The 23,260-nt window shown below is 37.8% G+C and overlaps 1 protein-coding gene across 8 annotated transcripts in view; it reads right to left on the minus strand.

The window, feature by feature from the left end:
- PPP2R2B (protein phosphatase 2 regulatory subunit Bbeta) overlaps nt 1-22,496 on the minus strand; it is a 478,247-nt gene extending 455,751 nt beyond the window's left edge. For 4 of the 8 annotated variants that reach the window (XM_012456750.3, XM_064366487.1, XM_064366488.1 and 1 more), the window contains exons 1-2: nt 22,233-22,341; nt 22,035-22,112 (exon numbers count right to left, since the gene is read on the minus strand). In XM_012456750.3, the coding sequence (XP_012312173.1) occupies nt 22,035-22,112; nt 22,233-22,242 (88 nt within the window). In that variant the 5' untranslated portion in view covers nt 22,243-22,341. Of the gene's footprint in view, nt 1-22,034; nt 22,113-22,232 lie in introns of those variants that run through there. The other 4 variants (XM_012457048.3, XM_012456992.3, XM_012457554.3 and 1 more) reach the window with 4 other exon arrangements.
- Nucleotides 22,497-23,260: the final 764 nt, after the last annotated feature.

Consider the following 23,260-nt stretch of genomic DNA (forward strand, 5'->3'; position numbering starts at 1 on the left):
ACTGCCTCACCCAGTGCCTGCACAAAGTAGATAGTAAATATTAGTTGAGTAAGTGAATGGATGAATGGATAAATCAATATATATGGGTAAAGCTTCTGGAAGATATTTTAAACTTTTTATGTGTGTGTGAAGGTCCTTTATAGCACAAATGAAGTGGATTTGAGCCTATCACAAAGCTAGAATAGATTATTCAAATAAAGGCATTATGGAATTTGTGGATAAACATGCTTCAACTTTAATTGTGTATTTAAATATGCTTCAACTTTAATTGTGTGTTTAAATATGCTTCAACTTTAATTGTGTATTTCAGCTTTAAATAAATAGTAGACACTTAGCAAATACTTTCTGAGTCAATAGTAGGCACTCATTAATTACTTCCTGAGTGAAAAAAATACTCACTGAGGATGCTGGTCATAGCTATCTTCAAAGAACTCAATAAAAACAAAACAAAACAAACAAAATACTGTCATCTCCAGTAGAAGCAAAAGAACAATGGGACTAGAACCCAAGTCCCAGATAGGCCACTCCAAACCAACCAATACCTCTTGACCTCAATTGAAAATGTCTTTTCAATTCAAATCTAAAATGACTGATTTAGTGTAAGGCCTAGGCACTTATCTACCCATATGCAGAATGGGCAAGAGGCAGACAGAACAAATTTGAAATTTCTTTGGACAGGTGAATCTGATGCAGGTAGTTTGCACTGCACCGTTTGAACTGTTTCAGTGTGCTTTTTTTCTCTTTGATTCTCTCAACAATCCCATTTTACAGAAGAGAAAGCAGGCTGAGGGGATACAATAATTTATCAAAAGGAGATCCCATATTTCCGCACTAGAATCATCTGATGAGCTAGTGAAGAATGCAGATTTCACAGCCTGCAAGCCAATAGATCCAGATTCTCTGGGGATAAAAAGTGATTCTTTAAATTTGAGAACCTCTGGAGTAAGATACTTAATTGCACGCTCTAGCTTGACAAGTTTGGGTAATGGAAAGTTTTCCAAACACCCTTGTCCTAAATCATGTATCCAGCAATTTGTTGCCACCGATGATGTATCAGGCATTAGGCTGAGTGATGGAGACATAGGATGTGAGTTATCACCCCTGCTCTAAAGAAGTACATAGTCCAGAAAAAAAGAGAGACTAATGAACTGTTTTAATATAGCCGCATATGGGCTATGACAGCAGGAAGAGGATACGAACAGATTCTTTGGGATTATAAGACCCCAAAAGGTCAGTGTTAAGAGATCCATGCTTTTGCATTAGGCATTATTTATAAAAAATAAAAAAGAAAGAAAAAAAACTGTCGAAAGGCAATTATCTTACTGGGAGGCATAACAAATGAAGAGTGAGCAGTCATTAGCTCTGTAGGTGGCATTAGTCTCTGATGCAACTAACGTCATCACAGATAAGAGCAGGGTCACCAGGAGAGGAATGGTGTCATTATGAGGAGAAGGGAGGATCTAAGACATTGGCAGAGGTTTCTGAAGGGAGAGCCCAAGAGCAGAAAGACGTCTCTGAAAGGGAAACCAGGAGTCTCAGAGGAAGGAAAGATAAAAGTGACCCATTTAGGTGCCATGTGAGAAGGCCCTTGAGTCTGGCAGAGCAGAGTCCAGAGACAAGAGTTTCACCAGATGATTTCCACATGTCAGGTTCTGACACTTAGTGGCAAAAAAGCAATTAATTGGGAGTTTCTTGAGTGCTGTGCTCTGGATGAGGCTGCTCCAAGCTTTTCTTCAGACTGACCTCTTGGGAGAACAGAAGCCGTCATTTCTGCCCTGCCGAGTCCAGCTGGAGCCCCTGCCTTGGGGCCAACGGACTTGGAGTCTCCTAACTGCCTGTCCCCACTGGTTCCAGTCCTGTTGCCTACTCTCACTGACTCCCAAGTCTTACAGGAAAGTTACCCTGATAATTCTCTCTTGGTATGTTTTTACAACCTCCTTTGGGGGAAGGTTCATCCTTACAGTTTTTCATTTTGCTATGAAGGAAACTAAATCCCAGGAAAAATATTCGCTTATTTAATATCAATCAGGATGAGCCCGCCTAGGTTTTTACTCTTAACTCAAAGCAAAGCAAATTCCTACTCATTCTTTAAATCTTCAAGGGAGAGGTTTCTTGATGCCTCAGACTGGATCAAATCCCCCTTCTACAGACTCCCCTATGTGAGGTTCCTCTTTTAAAATACTCGTTCATTATTGAGCATATGTATTGAGCACCTAGTTAGACCAGGCACTGTGCATGGTGCTAAAGGATCAATAGTAAATATGACAGATAAAATACCTACTTACCTACTCTAAGCCGGGTGTGGGGGCTCACCCCTCTAATCCCAGCATTCTGGAGGCCGAAGTGGGCAAATCACTTGAACTAGGGAGTTTGAGACCAGCCTGGGCAACAGAGTGAAAACTCATCTCTAAAAAATATACAGAAAGTTACCCAGGCATGGTGGTACCCACTTATAGTCCCTGCTACTTGAGGGGCTGAAGCAGGAGGATCACTTGAAGCCTGGGAAATTGAGGCTGCTGTGAGCCATGTTCACATTACTGCACTCCAGCCTTGGTGACAGAGTGAGACTCTGTTAAAAACAAACAAACAAACAAACAACAACAAAAAACACCAAAGCCTACTCCTCTCTTCTTTGGGTATAATAACCATTCCTAACATATAAAGCTGCTGAGCTGCTGTGAGGATTAAATGAGGTAATTAGTAAAGTGCTAAGAATTCTTTAATACTTGCTGTTTAGTATCTGATGCCCTGGCCAGACTCTAAGTTGCAGGAGGGTAAAAATTTGACTTCTTTTTCTGCTGAATTCTGAGATCAAAGTGTGCAGCCTGAAGCATAATAGGAGTTTGATAAGTACATGCTGGATTGAATTGAGTTGAACTGAGTTGAACTGAGTGAAGAAAATTCTAACAATTGGCATCACACTTCCTACACCCACTAGCCAGTGTGTGAAATTCACAACTTGTTAGATTCTGACCTGAAAGAGGATCCTCTTTGTAGTTAGTCCATTTATCCATTCATTTATATAATATAACCTTTTTAGCAGCTATTAAATGCCAGACACTCTTCTAGGTGTTGGAGATACAGCAGTAAATCATATATTGAGGTTCAGCTCTTTGAGTTTATATTTTCGAAGAGGGAGGTAGGCAGTAAACAAACATTACAACAGCAAGGTTATTTTATGTAGTGAAAGTTAGAATGAAGGAAATAAAGTGGGACATGGATTAGAGAGTGACCGCTTGGCTTGATGGTCAGAGAGGGCTTCTTGGAGGAGGTGACATTTGAGCTGAGGCTGAAACACAAATTAATGGCCAAAGAATGGGTTTGGCCTTCTCATTTACCCCACCATAGCTTGAAATTTGTCCTCACAGAGATTTCCTCTCCTAATATAACTAATTACTTATTTTTAAAATAATTTATTTAACATTTGTTTCTCTGCTTTAATATAAGCTCTACGGGGACATAGACTGTGCTGTGTTTCTCACTCATTGCATCCACTAGACCAAGCAGAGCAGTCAGGAGTGACTTGATTCGTTTTTCTGATTGGCAGTCTGGACTGATTATTCAGCCAGCTTTCTTGGCGTGTGACTAAAGCAAGAGAGAGGTGGGCAGCTACAGATAAGACTGAAGAGGACTTTGAAGACGGGGGTCGGCTCCATTTAGAGCAGTTGCTACCATGCAGCAGGGAAAGGAACAAAGCTCGGTGCCTCACAGCGGAAGATTCTGGCTCTCATTAAAAACAACGAAAGAAGGAAAAGCACGATAAAGCCAAGCACATTTTCCACCAAAATTTTGTATAGTAACTCTCACAGTACCTATAAAGAGTAGACAAATAACATCTCCTAATTTATAAAGAAAAGTCAGAGAAGGTAGGTAACATGGTTTCTTGTTTTGTTTGTTTTTTTTAGTTCTGAACCATGGAAACATGATTTTAATAGATGATGATAATACAGTCATGTACCATAATGACATTGCAGTCAACCATGGACTGCAAATATGAAGATGTCCTCATAAGATTATAATACTACATTGTTCCTGGACCTTTTCTATGTTTAGCTATGCTTGGATACACAAATGCTTATCATTGTGTTACAACTGCCCACAGTATTCAGGATGGTGACATTCAGGACTGTACAAGTTTGTAGCCTAGGAGCAATAGGCTGTACCACCTAGGTTTGTGTAAGTGCACTCTAGGATGTTTTCACAATGACAAAATTGCCTAATGATGCTCTTCTGGGAATGTATCCCCATCATCAAGTGATGCCTGACTGTAGTAGTAATAAGAGCAACCACCAAATCTATATTCATCTGAGTTCTTCATTCATCTGAGTGACTAGGTTCCAGTTACTCTGCCAGGTACTCTACCTAGGATATCTCACTGAATCCTTCTGAAAAACCTATAATAAAGTAATATCATTATTTTATCTGTTTCTAGATGAGGAAGTTTACACAGAGACATTAAATAAAGTCAACTGCAAGCAAGCGGAGGAGGCAATATTCCAGGACAGGCTCTCCGCTCACTCCTCTGCACAGGCTGTCCCATGCCACTGTGCTCTCTGAGTTGCCTGGTCTGAACATTATCTCCCCTGCAGTCTAGTATAGGATGCGGCACCAAGAATGAGACTAAAATTTTGTATCTACTTATTTGGAACTTGTGGGTATTTGATTAGGGGTGGGCAAATTTACTTCTGACCTATTTGAAAGAAAGGGTTTGCCAATGACTATCATAATCATGTAGAAGAAATCTAGCCAAATCCACACACCTGCCTATCAGTGCCTCCAAAGATCCAATATGTGTTGGAAATTTGTGATTCCTAGGACATGGTGCCAAGGACTGTGAGATTAGATGCATGTATAGGCATACAATGTAAAAGGGAGGGAGGAAGGGAGGGGCAAAGGAGAAAGAAGGGAGGAAGGAGAGAAGGAAGGGAAGGGATAGAAAAGACAAAATTAAAAAATAAATATATGAATATCATAGAAGGGCCAAAAGAGAGTAACAGATAAAGTGCATAGTAGAAAACTCTCACACCTAAATGGAACATTGGGACAAATTCCAAGAAGACTTCCTGGAGGTGGTGGCATCTGGGATAGGCTTTGAAGAAGAAGAATTTGTATATGTGGAGATATAAGTGGGAAGAGTCTTCTGGTAAGAGATAACAGTAACAGTTTTATTAAAACAGCTCAAATTCACTCTTTCTCCTATTAATTATAAATTAATGGAATTATAAAACATTTTAAATATATAAAGTAGATTTCAACTGCTGTATTTGGGCTATGCACTTATTAGCTCTTGTTTGGAAATAGTGGACTTTAACATTTCTTGTCCAAGCTGGATAAAAGATGTTCCAATTATTCAGTATATATAATGCCTCAAAGTCTTCATAAAAAGAAAGCATTCCAAAGTAAATCCAGAATGTGCTTCCTGTTCTGCAGAAGGAATTGTCTGCTTCCTTCCTGGACATCTCTGCATTTTAATTATATCATGAGTATTATGAAAAGGAACCACTATGCAGATATGAAACAATATTTTTAAAGGATTTCTCTGACTGTGATATCTATTTTGGCTTTAGAGCCTTCCCCAGGATCAGGCAGCCTATTTCTTTTTGGACAGATGAGAACATTAGAGGATTTGAAAGCAACCCCGTACATGAATCTAGGCGGCAAGATCTTAGTTTTCTGACCCGTAGGCTACCCCTTAGAGATACCGAATAGGCATTTGAGTGATTGGGTTTAACGTCTTTTCAAGAAAACACTTTTAACCCAGTTTTCCTCTTGATTCTGAGAGGCCATAATAGTAAATCTTTTAGGAGGTAGCAGGGGAGAAAGTGTTGTTCCTGTTGTTCTCACAGTAAGGAGCCAGATTTGCTCATTCAGCGAGGACTTTCCCCTGGGAGTGACACTGCTCACAGCAGCCTGCACAAGAGTTCTGTTTGGCCTGCAGAGTATGATATTTTCTAATTCAAACTTCATGCCTTTAAACAGGGTATGTACTCACCAGTTCCTCTACATCTGGATTACATCTAGAGAGATTTACACAATTACCTCCCCCTTTGCTGTTTCAGTCTATGAGCTTTGCTTTACGGGAGGATTTCTCAACCTCATCGCTATTGATATTTTGGATGAAGTAATCGTTGTGTGGTTGTGTGGGGGAGATGGGGCTGTTTTAGAATGTTAGTCGTGTCACTGTGTTCTACCCAAAAGATGCCAGTAGCACACCTCCCATCCCCCAGTCAGGACAATCCAAAACGCTTCCCGGAATCGTAAATATCCTTGGGGGTGCAAAATTACCCTCCCACACCCTAGATTGAGAATCACTGCTTTACAGCAATATGGCCTCAGAGACCCAGGCTGTGATAATGGACACAGTAATTGCACATTAAGCAGCATAATGTGGGTAAATAACATTTTCATTAGAAGAAATGAGAACTAAGATCTGTGTGTAATTCTTTATACCTTAGTTTGCTCACCTCATTCTCCCACAAGTCTGGTATATAAATCAAAACAATATGGTATATGAAACAACACTTGCAAACACGTTTTGGAAACTTAAGCATATAAGCTTGTTGCCGTTTGGTCCTGCTTAGCTCTTTAGGCATCCACTGATACTGGCACATTGAAAAATGACAGTTCTATTCTATGATAAATTATTTAAACTCGAAGGCATTCCATAAACCAAGTACACTGACAAGGAGTTGAACTTAGCAGTAAGGAATGTCACTTTGGGCACTAGAATGAATTTTCTTGGAGTCTCCTGTCTTCTTGGCCTTTCTTGCTGATTGAAAAGTTAGCATTCTTTCATTCGTTTAATCATGCATTTATTCAATATGTATTTGTTAAGCTTTAGTATTTGCCAGGCATGGTGCTGGGCACTAGGAACGCTTATACAACTTGTAGTTGTATATCAGCAAGTAGCTGTAGCAGACATGTTAGATATGACCCTGTCTTTATGCAGAATATGGTCTAGTAGAGGAAACATACAAGAAGCAAGAAAATTATAATGCATTTAGTAAGTGTATGATGGAGAACATTCAGGACCTTCTACAAGGGCCACCAAACTCAGAGTTCAGGGTTAAGAAAGGTTTACTTGCGAAAATAAAACCAAAACTGAGATTTGAATGATGAATACGGGGTTGCAAGAAAAAGAGAGGATGAAAATATTTCTGACAAAGGGGACGATATGTATGTAGTGCTGCAGGTGAGGGGATATGGCATTAGAGGACACATGGAGGAGAATGCTGAGTGAGGCTGGGGGTACCCTAAGAGTAATGAAACCCAGTGAAGCTCTTGGGGAAGCAAGTGACATATGTATACACTGGAGATACTACTCTGGACACAGTATGAAGAATAGATTGGAGGTGGTCGAGACAATAATGAGAGTGGGAGTAAGCCAAAGAGGCTGCCTCAATATCCAGAGAAGAGAATATGGTGTCCAAACGAAGACAGTGGCAATGAGGTTGGAGCGAGGTCAAGGGACTGGAGGCATTGACCTATTTAGAGAAAAGAGGAAAGATGACATATGACTTAATGATAGAGTACATGAGTAGGGGGTGTATAAGGAAGTTAGGAAGGCAGAGCCAAGCATGATTCTTGGGTGTTTGGGAGAGCTTTTGGAGGAAGCAATTGGAATTGACTACAGCTATTGTTACTATTGACATAAACGAGTTTATGGGGCGGCTGCTGACTGTGGGTCCGTGAGCTAAATGCCAACAAGCATTATCTCTTTCAAATCTTGTAACATCCCTGTGAGATAGGATCTATTATTCTCAGGACCCCAAGGCTCAGCATAACCTGTTCAAGGATCCACATCTGGTAATAACAGGGCCCTGATTCGGGCTGGATTCAAACCTGACAGACTAACTCCAGAGTCAGGTGGTTAAGTCTGCTCTCTTAACCACCACAGAGAACCATTATTGATTCCCTTGAATGTTTACCCTCTAGGTTTAAATCATAGGTTTTCCAGTGACTAATGGTAATTTTGGTGGCAACATTCCATTTTTAAAGCTCTTCGAATCTCAATTTCCTCTGCCAAAATCTAGGTATCAGAATATCTCCTTTACAGGGCCTATGGAGCGAGTAAGTCAGTGCTAACAAAATAATGACAGAGCAAGCATTTACTGAATGCTGACTGTATTCCATGCTGTGTTGTAAATACATGTACTAGCTAATTTAATCCTCACAAGGGCTCTGGATGTGCCTTCAATTATTATTCCTATGTTACAGATGAAGAAACTGAGGCACAGATTAAAATTAAATGCCGTACTCATATAGCAGATTTGCTGGACTGCAAACCTGGGTGAGCTTTTCTGGAGCCTGTGCTCTTCACTGTCGTGTCATGCAGCCTCTGCTAAGAAGTGAGACCTTAGAAAGTGCTTGACATGTCAAGAACCTAGCACCTGGAATGCTGGATGTGCTCAGTGCTGACTATAATTTTTCTTCAATGTTGTTTATTGAGCTTTCAGTGAGTGCCAGGCACTGTATTAGACAAATAAGATATATATGGCTCCTGTCTTAATGCCTTTCTTGAACTACTAGAAAGCCATTTCTAATTATGATTTTTTTTGTATTACCAAAATTCCCTTGCCCATGAGAAGTTGGGAAATGTCAGCAGTTTCTGAGGAAGACTTTAGAGAAGCCCAGGGGACCCAGGCTTCATCAAGAGCCAAATACACATATTGAACCCCTCTGCTGATGTGATTAGCCTGGTTTTTGGCCAGAAGACAACACCAAGTCCCTTGGAGGGCTACCGTCTTTCCTCCTTTCATATCTGTCCATTTAATCACCATCTAGGTTAAAGAAAACAGCTGGCTGATACAATGGAGATAGAAAATGCTAACATCTGCTTGATGGGCAGGAGGATTTTAATTTTTTTTATTTATTTTTGAGACTGTCACCCAGGCTGGAGTGCAGTGGTGTGATTTCAGCTCACTGCAACCTCTGCCTCCCAGGTTCAAGTGATTCTCCTAGCTTAGCCTCCTGAGTAGCTGGGATTACAGGCACCTGCCACCACACCCAGCTAATCATTGTATTTTTAGTAGAGATGGGGTTTTATCATGTTGGCCAGGCTGTTCTCAAACTCTTGACCTCAGGTGATGCACTCACCTCGGCCTCCCAAAGTTCTGGGATTACAGGCATGAGCCATTGTGCCTGGCCGGTGGTTTTTATTTTCAATTGACAAAGAGTTGTCTACATTTATGGTGTACAACATGATGTTTTAAAATATGTATACATTTTAGAATGGCTAAGTTAAGTTAATTAACATATGCATTACCTCACATACTTAATATTTACTTATGAGAACACTAAAAATCTACTCAGCAATTTTCAAGTATACATTACCTTGTTTTCGACTATAGTTACCATGTTGAACAGTAGAACTCTTGAATTTATTCCTTCTGTCTACCTGAAATTTTGTGTTCTTTGTATCCCCAACCTCCATTTACCCATCCCCTAGTAACTACCACTCTACTCTCTGGTTCTATGAGTTTGACTTTTTTAGATTCTACAGATGTGAGATCATCTGGTATTTGCCTTTCTGTCCATGGCTTACTTCACTTAACATAATGTCCTCTAGATTCATCTGTGTTGTCCCAAATGACAGCCTTGCTTTCTTTTTCCAGGCTGAGTAATACTCCTTTGTTTCTTCACCGGAAGGGATATCAGAGACTCTAATCCCATAATGCCTCAGGGGAACCTGAGTGATGGAAACATTAAATGGTAATATGATAAGGAAACTCATAACTTCATTGTCTATTTCCCTTTCTGTACCCCACCTTCTCTATCTATAAGTGGGCAGTTTAGAAAAGATCTTCCAGTTTCCTCCAAATTCCAACACGCTATGAATCTAAGTGTTTAATCACACAGTTACCTATTTGCTCATTAACATCATGTGGGCAAACAATACTTTGATTAGGTGTAAGAAGTGCTAATTAATTGTTCATGTTTGTTGGTAATGTAGAGACAACTAGCTGTCTGTAATTTTCTTCCACTTGCTCTGACATCATGTCTGTAGAAGTGGAGCCTAGAACCCTCTACAGATGTTTATTGCTCTTCCCAAAGATGAAGTGTAATCTTTGTGTGCACCCAGCTGTAAATCATTTTTTTTAGTAAACACATGGATCTGATGGCCATTTTAAGTTCATTTAGAGAGAGTTTACTACACTTAGCACATATTAAACATTAAAAAAATGATCTGGGTCATAGAATGATGAGTCATTTTTATTTTCTTGTAATCTGTGTTTTCATCAGCATCGTAGCTAACATTTACTTAGCATTCACTGTGTCAAGCTCTGTGCTTTGTGTGGATTATTTTATTTCATCCTCATTACAAGTCTATGAAAGGGAAACTACTATTTTACCATTTTATAGAGGAGTAAAGTGAAGTTAAATCAAAATAAAGTTATGGAATCTATTCCAAGGGACACAGAAAGTTGTCCCATTGGGATTCAAATCCAGGCCATCTGTTCACAGTTCATTCTTTTAACTATGATAAAGTCCTTCCAATATCCTCAAGTTTCTATTAAAAACACAAAGAGTATTACTTTATGTGAAAAAAATGCAAGTTTTTAAACAGTAATACTTTGGTCGTTTTGAAAATAAAGTCTTAATTTTTCTGTTTTAGTTTCATGAATTTGGTGTAAACTGCTATTAAATAGCAATATTTTAAAAAGACATCTTATCTTCAGCAAGCTGTAAAATACTTACTAGAAAAATATTCTCTCTCAGGTATGTCTGATGAGAAGCTGTGCTTTACATGAATCATTGACTAAAAAAAGAACAGGAATATAAATTCTGAAGCATGCATGAACGGCAAGCTGTAAAAAACTGCCATCAGTTTTCCTTGGAAAATAGGCACTTAATATCAATATTTGGAAATCATTACTGCTTGAATATCATTGGCATAGACCTGCCAACATTAAAATTACCTGGTACATTTGATTAATGGTGTAGATTGAGAAGCACACATGAAGAAATAACTGTGTCATAATTTTGGAAAAGGTTGCCTTAAATCGTAATCAGAAAACAATCACTCATGAGACAATATATAATAATGACCCTTAAGAAACAGCTAATAAAATTATGAAAATATCATGCAGGGTAAAAAAAATAAAATGAAAAAACAATAGATCTTAAGTTCCCTAAACTATAAACTGAAAGGACGTGGTCAGGTCTAAGGACCCCCCAAATTTAAGTGATCTCAACAATGCCTTGAAAATCACTTGGGCACTGACTAACACTGTAACATTCACAAATTCCAACTGGTCCAGGGCAAAGATACCACAATGAGCTTCAGACCACAGACAACATTTTACTATGAGAGATGAGGTATGAAAACCTCTAGGTTGGAAGCAAACACAAAGCAAAGAAAAATAGTTGAGTTTAAAAGTGAGGTTTAACTTTCAAAATACAACTATAAGGAAGATTATGTCACTGAAAATTCTCCATTGAGGCAAAATGCCCTAGGATTCAGGTCCTAAAACATCAGAGTACTTCCATGCTTAGAATCATGAAAGCTTTTCATTGTACCCAGCATAAGACCCAAGTATTTACCACAGCTTTAAAGCTCACACCTGAACCTGCCTCTGCTTCCCTCCACAACCTCAATATAGACTCTTTCCCTACTGATGATCCGGTCATCCTGGGCTTCCTTCCAGCATGCCTGGATTGCTTCTATCTCAGGACCTTTGCATTTGTTTCCTGTGTCTAACCACTGTTCCCGTGAGTTTTTTTGAACGTGGTTTCTACTCACTATTTGCGTCTTAGCTTAAATGTCACCTCTTCAGAAAAGCTTTCATAGAAAAGCCATGTAATGTGCCATTCCTCATTCCTTCATTTAGCCACTCCCACACAAGCACATTTTATATTCGTTATAGCATGTGTCATCATGGGAAAATATCTTGTGTCTTTGTAAGCTTGTACTTTCTATTGTTGATCTCTGCACTAGAATGTGAGCTCCATTAATATCACGGACTGTGGCTATTTTGAGGTCTGCTGTGTTTCCAGCACCTACTGCCTAATACATATTTACTGAATAAATGTATGAATAAAATTCAATATTCTTACCTCCAACCAACTTGCTATAAAGTTAGCTATACTCTCTTTTTAAAAACTCTATATCATAGACTAAAAATATACTAAGAAAAAGGCATAATGGTTACTTGAAACCATTATGAGCAAAAAAACAGAAACCCCACAGTGTCCATGTGCTTAATTATTTATTCTTGGCTTTTAAATTCCATTAACTAATAATATAGGAAGTAAGTAGGATGATGCTGAGCCTGATTAATTAGCAACATTTACAAAAAGGCAAATAATTTTCTCACACACCCAGGCCCCAGTTTCAAGACAAGTCAGTCTAGAGAAGCTTGGTATCTGGAATTGCTTGAGCCACATGTTTTACAAAGAACAAGCCAATGACCCACCATTCTTTGCACAGTGGTAGCAATAGAATTGGTTAAGTCTTATCAGTCTCATTTTTCTTGTAGCTGATACTATTGTTAGACTACCTTGAATTGCACCCTCATTCCTTGCTGCAAAGTCTAGATTTTGTTGTAGTATCTTCCACTCAGGGATGATGATCCTATACCAAACTCAAGTGCAAGCCTATTTGTATAAAGCCAATTAGCCTATTCCCATTCTCCTTGCCAATGGATGGTTTAAAAGTGGGCATTTGACTTAGACTGTGGCAAAGGGGACATCAAAAGAAATTTTCTAGGGATATCTGAGGGAAAAGGTTCCTTGCTTTAAAAAATAATCAGAATGTCCTTTCACTTGACATTGTTGGTTTATCTCACAGTAACATCCAGAATTGCTGCAGTTGTCTTGGGACAAAGCTGACATTCCAAGGACAGCAAAGCAGAGAGATAGAGAGGATCTGAGTTCTCTATGCTGTGCTTCACCTAGGGAATTTATCAGCTCTGGGGGCTTCCTACCTTTTGACTTATTATGTGAAAAACTGGATTATTGCAATAACCTTTCAACTAATTCCTTCTTCTGACAGTGGTGCGTTAATTGAACTGCTGCTAGAAAGAGCGTTTTTCAACTAGTGGCTCTCTATTTCATTCAGGCAGGAGACAAAGTATTTATAATGGTTTATAAGGTCCCACCTTGCATCTGTCTGCCATCATCTGTCTCCATCGTTCACAACTTCTTTCGTTGTCTACTCAACTTCAGACACATTGGCCTCAAGTTGTTTTTAAACATACCAGTTAAGCTCTTGCCTCAGGGAATTAGTACTGGCTGTTTCCTCTATATGGAACTCTCCTCCCCAGATAGTCACACAATGAATTTTTTTGCCTTCTGCCTTTCACTCCTCAAATGTCATTTGCATGAAGTCCCGATCATCCTATTTAAAAGAGAACACCACATCCCTGTACTCCCTATTGGTTTATTTTCTTGCATTTATAGGCTCATATTTTAATTCCACTTGTTTATTATACTTATTGTCTAGCCCCTCCACTATTGAATCTCCAGTGCCTAGAATGCTGAGTACTTAGTAGGTGCTCAATGGATATTTGCAAAACTGAGGAAGAGATCATTCTTTTCCTATTCCAGATATGTTGATAGCAGTTTTCTGTTGCAGCTGAAAGCATCTTGAAAGCATGATGGATTTCCCTTGAGCTGCCTTGGTGCCCTGCATTTTCAAGACAGTCAACTATGTCTTAAACTCACAGTCATGCATCCAGAGGAAGATGAGCAGTAGAAAAATCTCTGGTGTAGGATTCAAAAATTTGCTTTCTGGTCTCTGTAAGACCTTGGGCAATTTAAACCTTATCTCTAGCTGCCTTAATCTCCTCATAAAGAAAAATAGGTCTACTATCTATAATATCTATATCATCTTTTTGTTGGCAATGTGGGATTATAAGACCAATTCTAGTTATCTTCTATGGGTTATAAGACATATATGACCCATACATGTTAAAAGAAAAGTCTTATGTATTTGTAATGGATTGTTTTGAATGAGCTTTTTTATTCTCTAAAAATATCTATTATTTTTGTATTAATGGTAATATTGATTTTTTTTGGTTGGTTGACATTTATTAGTTACTGAAGGCTATATTCATTCAATAAATATTTATTAAGCCCCTGCTTGGTGTCAGGTTACTTTCCAGGAGTGCTCTATCACAGTAGTTGAGAACACCAACTCTGAGGTCAGACTCCTGTGTAAATGGATAAGTTGTTAAACTTTCTGAGTCTCGATCTCCTCCACTATCAAATGGGCTTAAGCTGGCACCTGCCTCATATCTTAGTACTGTGGCGAAGGTGGAATGAGATAACATGTTGAAAGCAATCATTAAGGAGTCTGGTCTCGTGAAGCCTGATTAAACAGAATTATCATTATTATTACTCTACCCTGGCCAGGTATTGTGCAGCACTTTCAAAGATCTTATTAATATATCCTTTCATTTTTTCAAGTTGGCGATCACCCAGGGAATCTGAGCAAATAGCCCAAGAGAATAATTGAACCATGAATAAAATGTGGGTCTATGTACCCAGAAGTCTTAGCTAATTCCTGTTGCTACTTTAGGTCTCTGATTGACTTCCAATCTGGCCAATCTTACTCTAGCAAGCCTTCTGTGCTCTGTTCCCAGTGTCAGTTGGGTGACTTACTTTTTTCTAGCACTTTCCACAATCGCATTGGATTGTCATTAAAAACCATGCTGGGTGATGTCTTCAGGAAAGTGTACAGTGCTTATTGGAGGGGAGCAACAGAGTTTTGTCCACGGCTGGCCTCATCACCCAGCCCAGTGCCTAGCACATAGTAGGTGCTCCATAAATAGTTGTTAATTAAACACATTTAAAGTGATTGGCATTAGGGAAGGGGTGAAATAAATAGCCATGGAGTTCTTTTCTCTTTCTTGGCTAGGAAATATTTAATTACCTAATGCTTACAAAGAGGACAGGATGTTTGCCTTCAGTGTTACGCAAAGAACCTGCTTCCCTTCCTCCACAGAGCTCACTTCTCACCAGCCCACCTGCAGAGTACAGCAAGCCTTCTCACACCAAGACATTCTCCATCACAGCTGAGAAAAAATGCTTTCATCTTGCAAAACATTCCAATGTTCATAATCATTCCAATTTTTCTTCTGGCAGATTGGAGCACCATACAAAGTGAAGTTGCATAGGAAATCCCCTTGTAGCCTACTGGGTGCAGAGAAGAGATCTCCACTTCTTTTTGATACATAGAGGGAAGGTTTTCACTCCCTTCAGTCCCTGAGGCAGAGAACTTGGTTGCACAGTATCTCACATTTATTGGCATTCCGGTTTCCTTTAAATGCACTCAAAGCAGCTTCAGATTTTCTATCTTCTCTGCTCTTAGAATAGCCCTCTGATGTAAGAAAAGAAAGAACAGAATTTCTCAATGTATCTCTTGGATCAAACTATTAGAATTATTTGGGAAGCTTGTGAAATATGCAGGTTCTTTGACTCCATCCCAGACCTAGTGAATCAGAATCTCTAGAGGTAGAATCTAGTAATATTCATTTTAACACTCTTCCCAGGGGATTCATATGCACAATAAGGTTTGAAAATCATTTAGTAACCTGTCCAAAGTCACTAACTGGGTAACTGAACCAAGTTTAAAGTGAGGGATTATCTGATTTCAAATTGGTACCTAATTAAAAATCCCCTTGAGTTGTTGACGTAGACAGCTTCTGTCCAAAAAGATAGGATTTCTTCTCCCTGAAATGGGAATTCTTAATAGTGCCAGTACTTTGCCCCGTATTTAGGAGTGAGAAGAACAAGGCAAGTAAGGGTCCATTTTATATCATTTTGGCTAAGATCTGTAGGGTGAAGTTACAGTTATTGTAATGAACATCTAAACATCTAAGAAAGGTTATTTGTCAATCACTGACTTCTTTCTATAAAATGAGGAGAAGGTCACAAGTCTTTATACTGCTTTGAGACAACCCAATTGGTATTCTCTTTTTTTCTGGTGACAGCCAAGAGTCACAATCACTGAAGGGAAGCTGAAAAATCATTCCTATAATCCTCAAATTTCTTAAACATCCATGCAAAGAAGAAACATTTTTGCAAATGTTATAGGTAGAGGATTCCTCTTTGCAAGGAAGTCACAGTTGTTGGCTTTTGCTTTAGCGTATATGAAATGCACCTCACATCGCATCGACAGTCAAATTGATGTTTCTCTTTCATTAGAAAGTGGAATCGATAGAATGCCTCATCCTTCCCTCTACATGAGTGATCTTTTCAGAGGGAGGGAAGGAAAGGAAAAATGTTATGCCCATGTAGCAAAACAGAATAAATACCACAATTATTTCCCATGAATAAGATGAAGTGACCTATGTTGACAGACATCAAAGAACTGCAGAATGAGGAACAAAGCACCCCAGAATTGTGGTATTGTAAAGAAAATGGTTATATGCTATAGCTGGGATAAGAACAGAAACCCCACCAGATAATTCTTTTTCCCATGTACAAAATCAGACACCAAGTCTCAAGAAGTTGTCTGATATCGAGAGGGCAATTTCCAGCATGTAAAGTACTTCTAATGATGAAATAATATAAAATTCCATGCAATGAAATCATATGTTATATGAAATATGCCTGCTAAGCAAATCAAATATAAGCATTGCACATGGTAAATAAGAACCTTTAATGTGTAAGTATCTTCCAGTAACTAAACTAAGTCAACAGTGTTTAGATGGCATCCTAACCAGCAGTATAACTGAAAGTTTAGGGCATCAGCAAATCGTTTGTTGACTGCATGTCCATATGATCTGCATGAGTTATGTGATCCCATTCAGTTTAATGGTTCCAAATACCATCTGCATGCTGAGGCCTCCCCAGTTTCTATCTGTATCTCTCAGATTGTCTCTTTAAGACATATATACGACTCGTATACATATAACTTCTTTCTTGATGTTTATACCTTTGTATCTTATAGCTACTTAACATTAATTATTTTCAAAATGAAGCTCATGATTTTTCTCCCCAAATATCTTTCTTTTTCAGGTTCCACAGTGTTAATAACTGGTGCCCACCACCACCCAATTGTTCAAAGCTAAAACCTGAAAACTATCTTAATTCCTTAGTTTACTTCTCCCCTAAAATCTAGCCTATTGCCTCCAAAACGTGTACGGAGCCTGTTATCTCTTCATCTGTACTTTCCCCACTTTAATAAAGTCACATTGTCTCTCATCAGACTTCTTATAAAGCTTGTCCAAGGAATGGTATTTTTGAGAATGTGTCCCAGAGATATAATCACAGTAGCTAATCACAATTATTGAATAGTGTCTATGTGCTATGTTGTTTAAAGTATATATCTAATTATATTATAACAATTCTTCAGGATAGCTTTTATTATCCCAATTTTACATATCGGGAGATAGAATCACAAAAAATTCGAGGTAACTTACTCCATGCCTGTAAGTAGGTGAAGCCAAATTTGAACCAGGTATTTTTAACTGTGAAACATATGCTCTTAATTACTATATCTCACTGCTTTTCCCAGATAAATGTAAAGATTTAACTACTAGGTATTCATAACAATGTTATAAATATTGAAAATATAGGTAAATAAACTAGGGTATACATACCTCTCATTATATGAAAGATAATCCTAGACATTGTTAAGTAAAAACATCAATTTACAAAATAGTATTTCCATTATGACTCCATTTTGGTAAAGAAAAATCATATTGATATTGTTTGGTGTAAACTAACCAGTTCCTTGCACAGTACTTGACACATAGTTCTTGTTTCTTGACTGAATCAATTAATGACCATATACACATAATCAAGAGGTTAGAAAAATATACCATATTCTGTGTCGCTTGTGCTGGAAAAAACAAACAAACAAACAGGCAAAACCCAAACAAACAAAAAAAAAGAAAAATATACCATAAACTTTTGTCAGTGCTGACCTATGGGTTGTGGGTTTATGAATGACATTTATTTTCTGATATTTATTGGTTAAATTCAAACTTTTTTACACTGAAAATATGTTGTTTTAGTAATTAGAAAAATCAGAAAAATAAGAAAAGTTATGTTTTTAAAAAGTATTTAAGGTTTATTTTAAAGGCTTTCTTCCCACAAATCTGTTTTGCTCCCCCAAATGTGTGAGATTCCTACCTCTTTGGTAGTCAAAGCATTGTAGGCTTTAGCCTAAGCACATATATCTGTAGCTCACTTTACCTTGTGTTCTATTTGATATGATACTTTATTTTTCTGGTCTATACTCTGTCTCTCCTTTAATGGTGCATTTCTTGAGACCTTAGACTATATTTTATTTATCTTTATAACCCTCTCACTTTCTGAGACAGTACCCTGGATATAGTAAGCACTCACTAAATGTTTATTGTTGAACTCACAGTATCATTCATTTAAAGTCCTATAGAATAATTTGACATGTGAAAAAGTTCTAGTCTACTACTTGATACCTGAGATCCACATAAATATCTTGCATCAAGATGCAATTTGAACATCTTATAACAATCTATTACCAATGGTCTTATATATATATACACACACACACACACATATATTATGTATGTGTATTATATATGTAATATATTATTATATATGTACAATATCATACACAAACATATATGCATATGTGTATATATACATATATGTATGTATAATATATATACATATATGTGTATACATATGTATACACTATAATATATGTGTAAAATATATACACATATATATAATATATATACTCATATATGTATGTGTGTATACACACACACACACACTCCTAGCCTTTATAGCATAATGGGTAGCTATACTATTATCCCCATTCTGCCCATGAGGAAAACTGAAGCATGGAGACATTAATTAACTTGCCAAGGTAACCAGCTAGAAAGTTATAGAACTGAAATAGAAAAAGCCATTAATAGGAAGAAGTAATCTGGAAGGGAAAGCCGAATAAGTTTTATTGACTTTGATCATATAGAAAATTAACTTGGGTAGATTAAGCCAATTAAACCAAAAGAAATCTGATTTTTAACCAGTAGCAAGTGAAAGTCATTTATTAACTCACTCAACAAATACTCAATTTCCACTGAGCAGTATTAGTGGAGGTTAAATGACATCTAAGATGTGTTGGCCAGGAAACCTCCACACCAGTGGCTATGTGTTTGTGACCAACCTAATTCTTCTTTTTAAAAAGTGTCCGCCTTTATTTGCTATTTTAAAGTGCATTTTCTAAACAAAATAGGGATTGATTGTCATTTTGATCCTGACTCTGACCCAATTAACAATCAGTTCAAGCAGGCTACTTTTGTATCATGCACAGTAAACATTTAAACCTGTCGTCAGTTCAGCTGTATTCATGATTAAAGGCATGTGTGCAAAATGCACATTCCAAGCCCTCATTCCAGAGTACTAAGTCAGAATCTCTATTTTCAAAACAACGTTTAAAGAGTAGGGGCTTTGGACTCCCAAAGACTAGGTTTGAAAACTACCTCACCCATATTTAAGCTACAGTGTCTTTGGCAATGTACTTAATATTTTTTGTCTGTTTGCTTAACTTCAATATCCTGCTAGGTAAAGGGGAAATAAAAATTCTTCCCTGTCATAAGGTTTTGGTGAAGATTAATTTACAATGAGGGTCTAATTATAATAGTATTTATAATAATAGCTTACAAATATCAAGTACTTACAAAGTATTTAGCACTGTGGCCGCCAGTGCTGTATCTGTATTATCTTATTAATTTGTCTTAAGCAAATAATAAGTCTGCAACTGGTAAGACCTACAGTTACAGCAGACACTCAGACTTCTCATAACTGATGGGAAGCCCATAACAAGGACAAGACGTAAGTGCAGAGTAAGAGAATAATGGATAGCTTGGAACAAGTCATCTAGCCTTGTGGTGCCCAATGCCGGTCTGCTACATCAGAATTAACTGAGTAAACTAATTAAAACACATTGTATCACCCTAATCCTTGAAACTCTAGCACAGTAGCTCTTGGAGACCTGGGAGTCTCTATTGTTGAAAAAGTTCAAGTGATTTTGAATCATGGCCAAAATTTAAAACAGATTAACTTGAACTTTGTTTTCTTAAGATCCATGAGGTTAGAGAATAGGTCATTTTTTCCTTCCCTTTAAACAAGTTTCTAATGTCTAGCACAGTGCTGCCATATAGAAGATATTCAAAGGTTTTTTTTAAGTGGTATAAAATGAGATTGATAATTTTCTATCTGTCTTCATGGGTCTTTAGAAGGATTTTTTTATAAGGCTCTATTTGACAATTCATCTCAAAAATAGAGGATTCTATATACAAATACAATTTTAGATCAAGTAATCCTACTACTGGGTCTATATTTAAATAATAAAATCCGTACATAGAAGAGTAATCTGCTCTCCCATGTTTATTGCAGCTCTAGTCACAATAGCCAAATTATGAACTCAACCTAAGTGTCCATAAACAGAGGATGAATAGATACATACAATGTGATATATATATTATATATATACATATATATGTATATGCAATGGAATATTACTTATCCACAAAAAAATGAAATCTTGTCATTTGTGGCAACATGGATAAACCTAAAAGGCATTATATTAAGTGAAATAAACCAGGTACAGACAGACAAATACCACACGTTCTCACTCATATCAGGAATCTAAAAAGGTTGATCTCATAGAAGTAGAGAGTAGTAGAATAGTGGTTACCAGAGGCCTGGGAGGGTGGTAGGAAGATGGAAAGAGATTGGTCCATGGGTATAAAGTCATAGATCAGAGGAATAAGTTTTGTTCTATAGCACAGTAGGTTGACTGTGGTTAACAATATCATATGGTATATCTCCAAACGGCTAAGAGAAAGGATTTTGAATCTTCTTACCACAAATAAATGACAAATGTATGAGGTAATGGATATGCTAATTATCTCGGTTTGATATCATTACACAATATACACACATCAAAACATCACACTGTACTTTATGTACAGTCATTGTATCAATTTCTTTTAAGTATAATTTTATATAGATTTATTTATTAACTTATTTTACTGTACTTTCTCCTACTTTGTAAACATAGAGTATTTGGGTTTTGGTCACCCACTATTAGATTCTCTAAAAAGAAATTATGGCAAGATTGTAAATAAACTACCCTTTTCAAATTATCGGATTAATTTTTACTCAAATTATGTTTTACTTAGAATTGAAATGCTACAGGATGACCAGAAATTCACATGTGTTTGTGCATGTTAGTTTGATTATAGTGTTCACGTCATCATTCTTTAAAACTGCTCACTTCATCATTCTTTAAAACTAGTTTTAGACCTGTGTTACACCACATCTAAAATCTAAACCTACCGTCAAGGCAGCAAAATCTGTTTCAGGCAAGCCCTACTGCATTCTGCTACAAAAGCTAAACCATGATTTAAAACACCCAGAAGTCCTATTCTGGTTCCTTCCAATTGCCTATCATTCAGTGTTTTGTAAGGCAGACACCCTTAGGGAGAGTCATGGAGGTCTCCAAGTCCAGGCTTACAAAAGAAGAAAATAAAGAAAATTAAAAAGTTCTTCAGGAGGAGGAAAACTAATGCATTATCCCAGGTAAAGGGCTCTGGAATAGGAAAGTCTCCTGAGAACCAGAAAGGCAATTATATGCTAAGATTGGGATTCAATGTTCCCATAAGTCATATGACTAGACTTGAATTCTCCAATCTCCCTCTGTGCTTCATGTATAAGCAGTGATCCTCCACATAGAATGGAAGGGAGAGATTTATGGTTGACAGTCTTAAAATGCTTGGACTCGGAATTCTACAGTGCTGACAAACCATCCTGAAACAAGGCATGACTAGTTTAGCCTCTGTCTCTGCAAACCTATTTTACTGAAAGTTCATTTCAGTGCTGCCTCATTGGTGGGAATAAAATAAATTTCACCAGGAAAAAAAAAATAACAGGAGAGAAAGAAATTATTAAATCCATTTCTAGCTTAGAATGCAATTCTTGGGTGTGTGGGGACTTAGATTCATGGAAGCAAAGATGAAAGTTTTTAAGTTTGAAACCAGCACAAACTCCCAAGGAGGCAAGGAAAAGGATATGGGGATTTCTCCTACCTTCTGTGGTTCCAATCTCGATAGTGCCTTTCACTTGGCTGAAGCACCATAGTGTGTCCTGGGTGAGCGTCCCAATTCCTGAAAGCAATACAAGGAGACACTTCAGGTTAGATAAGAGCTCCCAGTTGTTCTTAAGAGACCAACAAGAAAAGAAATATATGGCAGAATCTATGCATTTCTAAAAGGAGACTTGCACACCAGGTATCATCTCGTCAGAGAAGAGACCCTAATGACTCCTGAGAGTACAGTCAGTCTGCAAGCACCACGTCCTGCTGTGAATCACTGCTCTGTCTCCTCTGTCTGACCATGCCAGGACCAGTTTGAACTGGAGCAATTGGAGTTTGTCCCTTCTCAGGCCCTGGCACCTCCCTGGAGTGGTTACGAAGGGCTTGCAGTCGTCCTCTGTGTGACTGGCCCTTTTCACGGGAATACTAATGCTTTTGATTGTTTTCCTTCTGTAATGGTGGGGAAGAGAAAGAGGCAGTTCGTTAGGGGGTGAGAGGAAAAGAAAGGCAACATTTTTTTTTTCCTAAGTGGGTTTCACAGCTTGCATGGTTGAGTGGCCAGTAAGGGGTTAGATACCCAGAGCACTTCCATCTCTCTTGTTCACTTCTTGACTGCTTGCCAAAGTCAGGCTGACTGCATAGTAGGGAAAAACAAAAAAACAAGGCTGGGGATGGGGCGGGGTGGCTCACAGAGTTGGGGAGTCATTTTCTGACAAATGTGGCCTATTTTGTTCCAAGGGGATTTTTGTTTCAGATTCAATTGGACATTTGATGGGTCTAAATGTTCTGGGTAATAGTGACTCCTCGTTTCTACAAATATATATAGCCAATGCTAATACATATGTTAACACATATACTAAGACATACTCTAATGCCTTTACATATCCAAAAAAATCCGTTACAGACACTTCTGGATAGCAGGGTGCCAGTTTCCTTCTCAACAGCATGAACATTCCCCTTCAATTCAACTAGGTTTTAAAATTCAAGAGACTATTGCAGAGTCAAAGTTTGGGAGATGGTATGAATTTAAGAATGATTAAATTCAGTAAGAAAAATAACCATGAAATTTCATAAACAAATTGACCTTTAAAAATGCACAGGGAACTGAGTATCATTTTCATTGTCAGCCACAGATTTTTACTGAATTCCTATATGGAAACCTTCACTCAGCCACATGAAAGGAGCATTGTCTCTCATATGCTCTACTCAGTGTTGTTGACA

The sequence above is a fragment of the Aotus nancymaae genome, unplaced genomic scaffold (assembly GCF_030222135.1).
Source record: "Aotus nancymaae isolate 86718 unplaced genomic scaffold, 86718_ANA_hifiasm-v0.15.2.pri h1tg000064l_1, whole genome shotgun sequence".
In the NCBI taxonomy this organism is placed as follows: Eukaryota; Metazoa; Chordata; class Mammalia; order Primates; family Aotidae; genus Aotus; species Aotus nancymaae.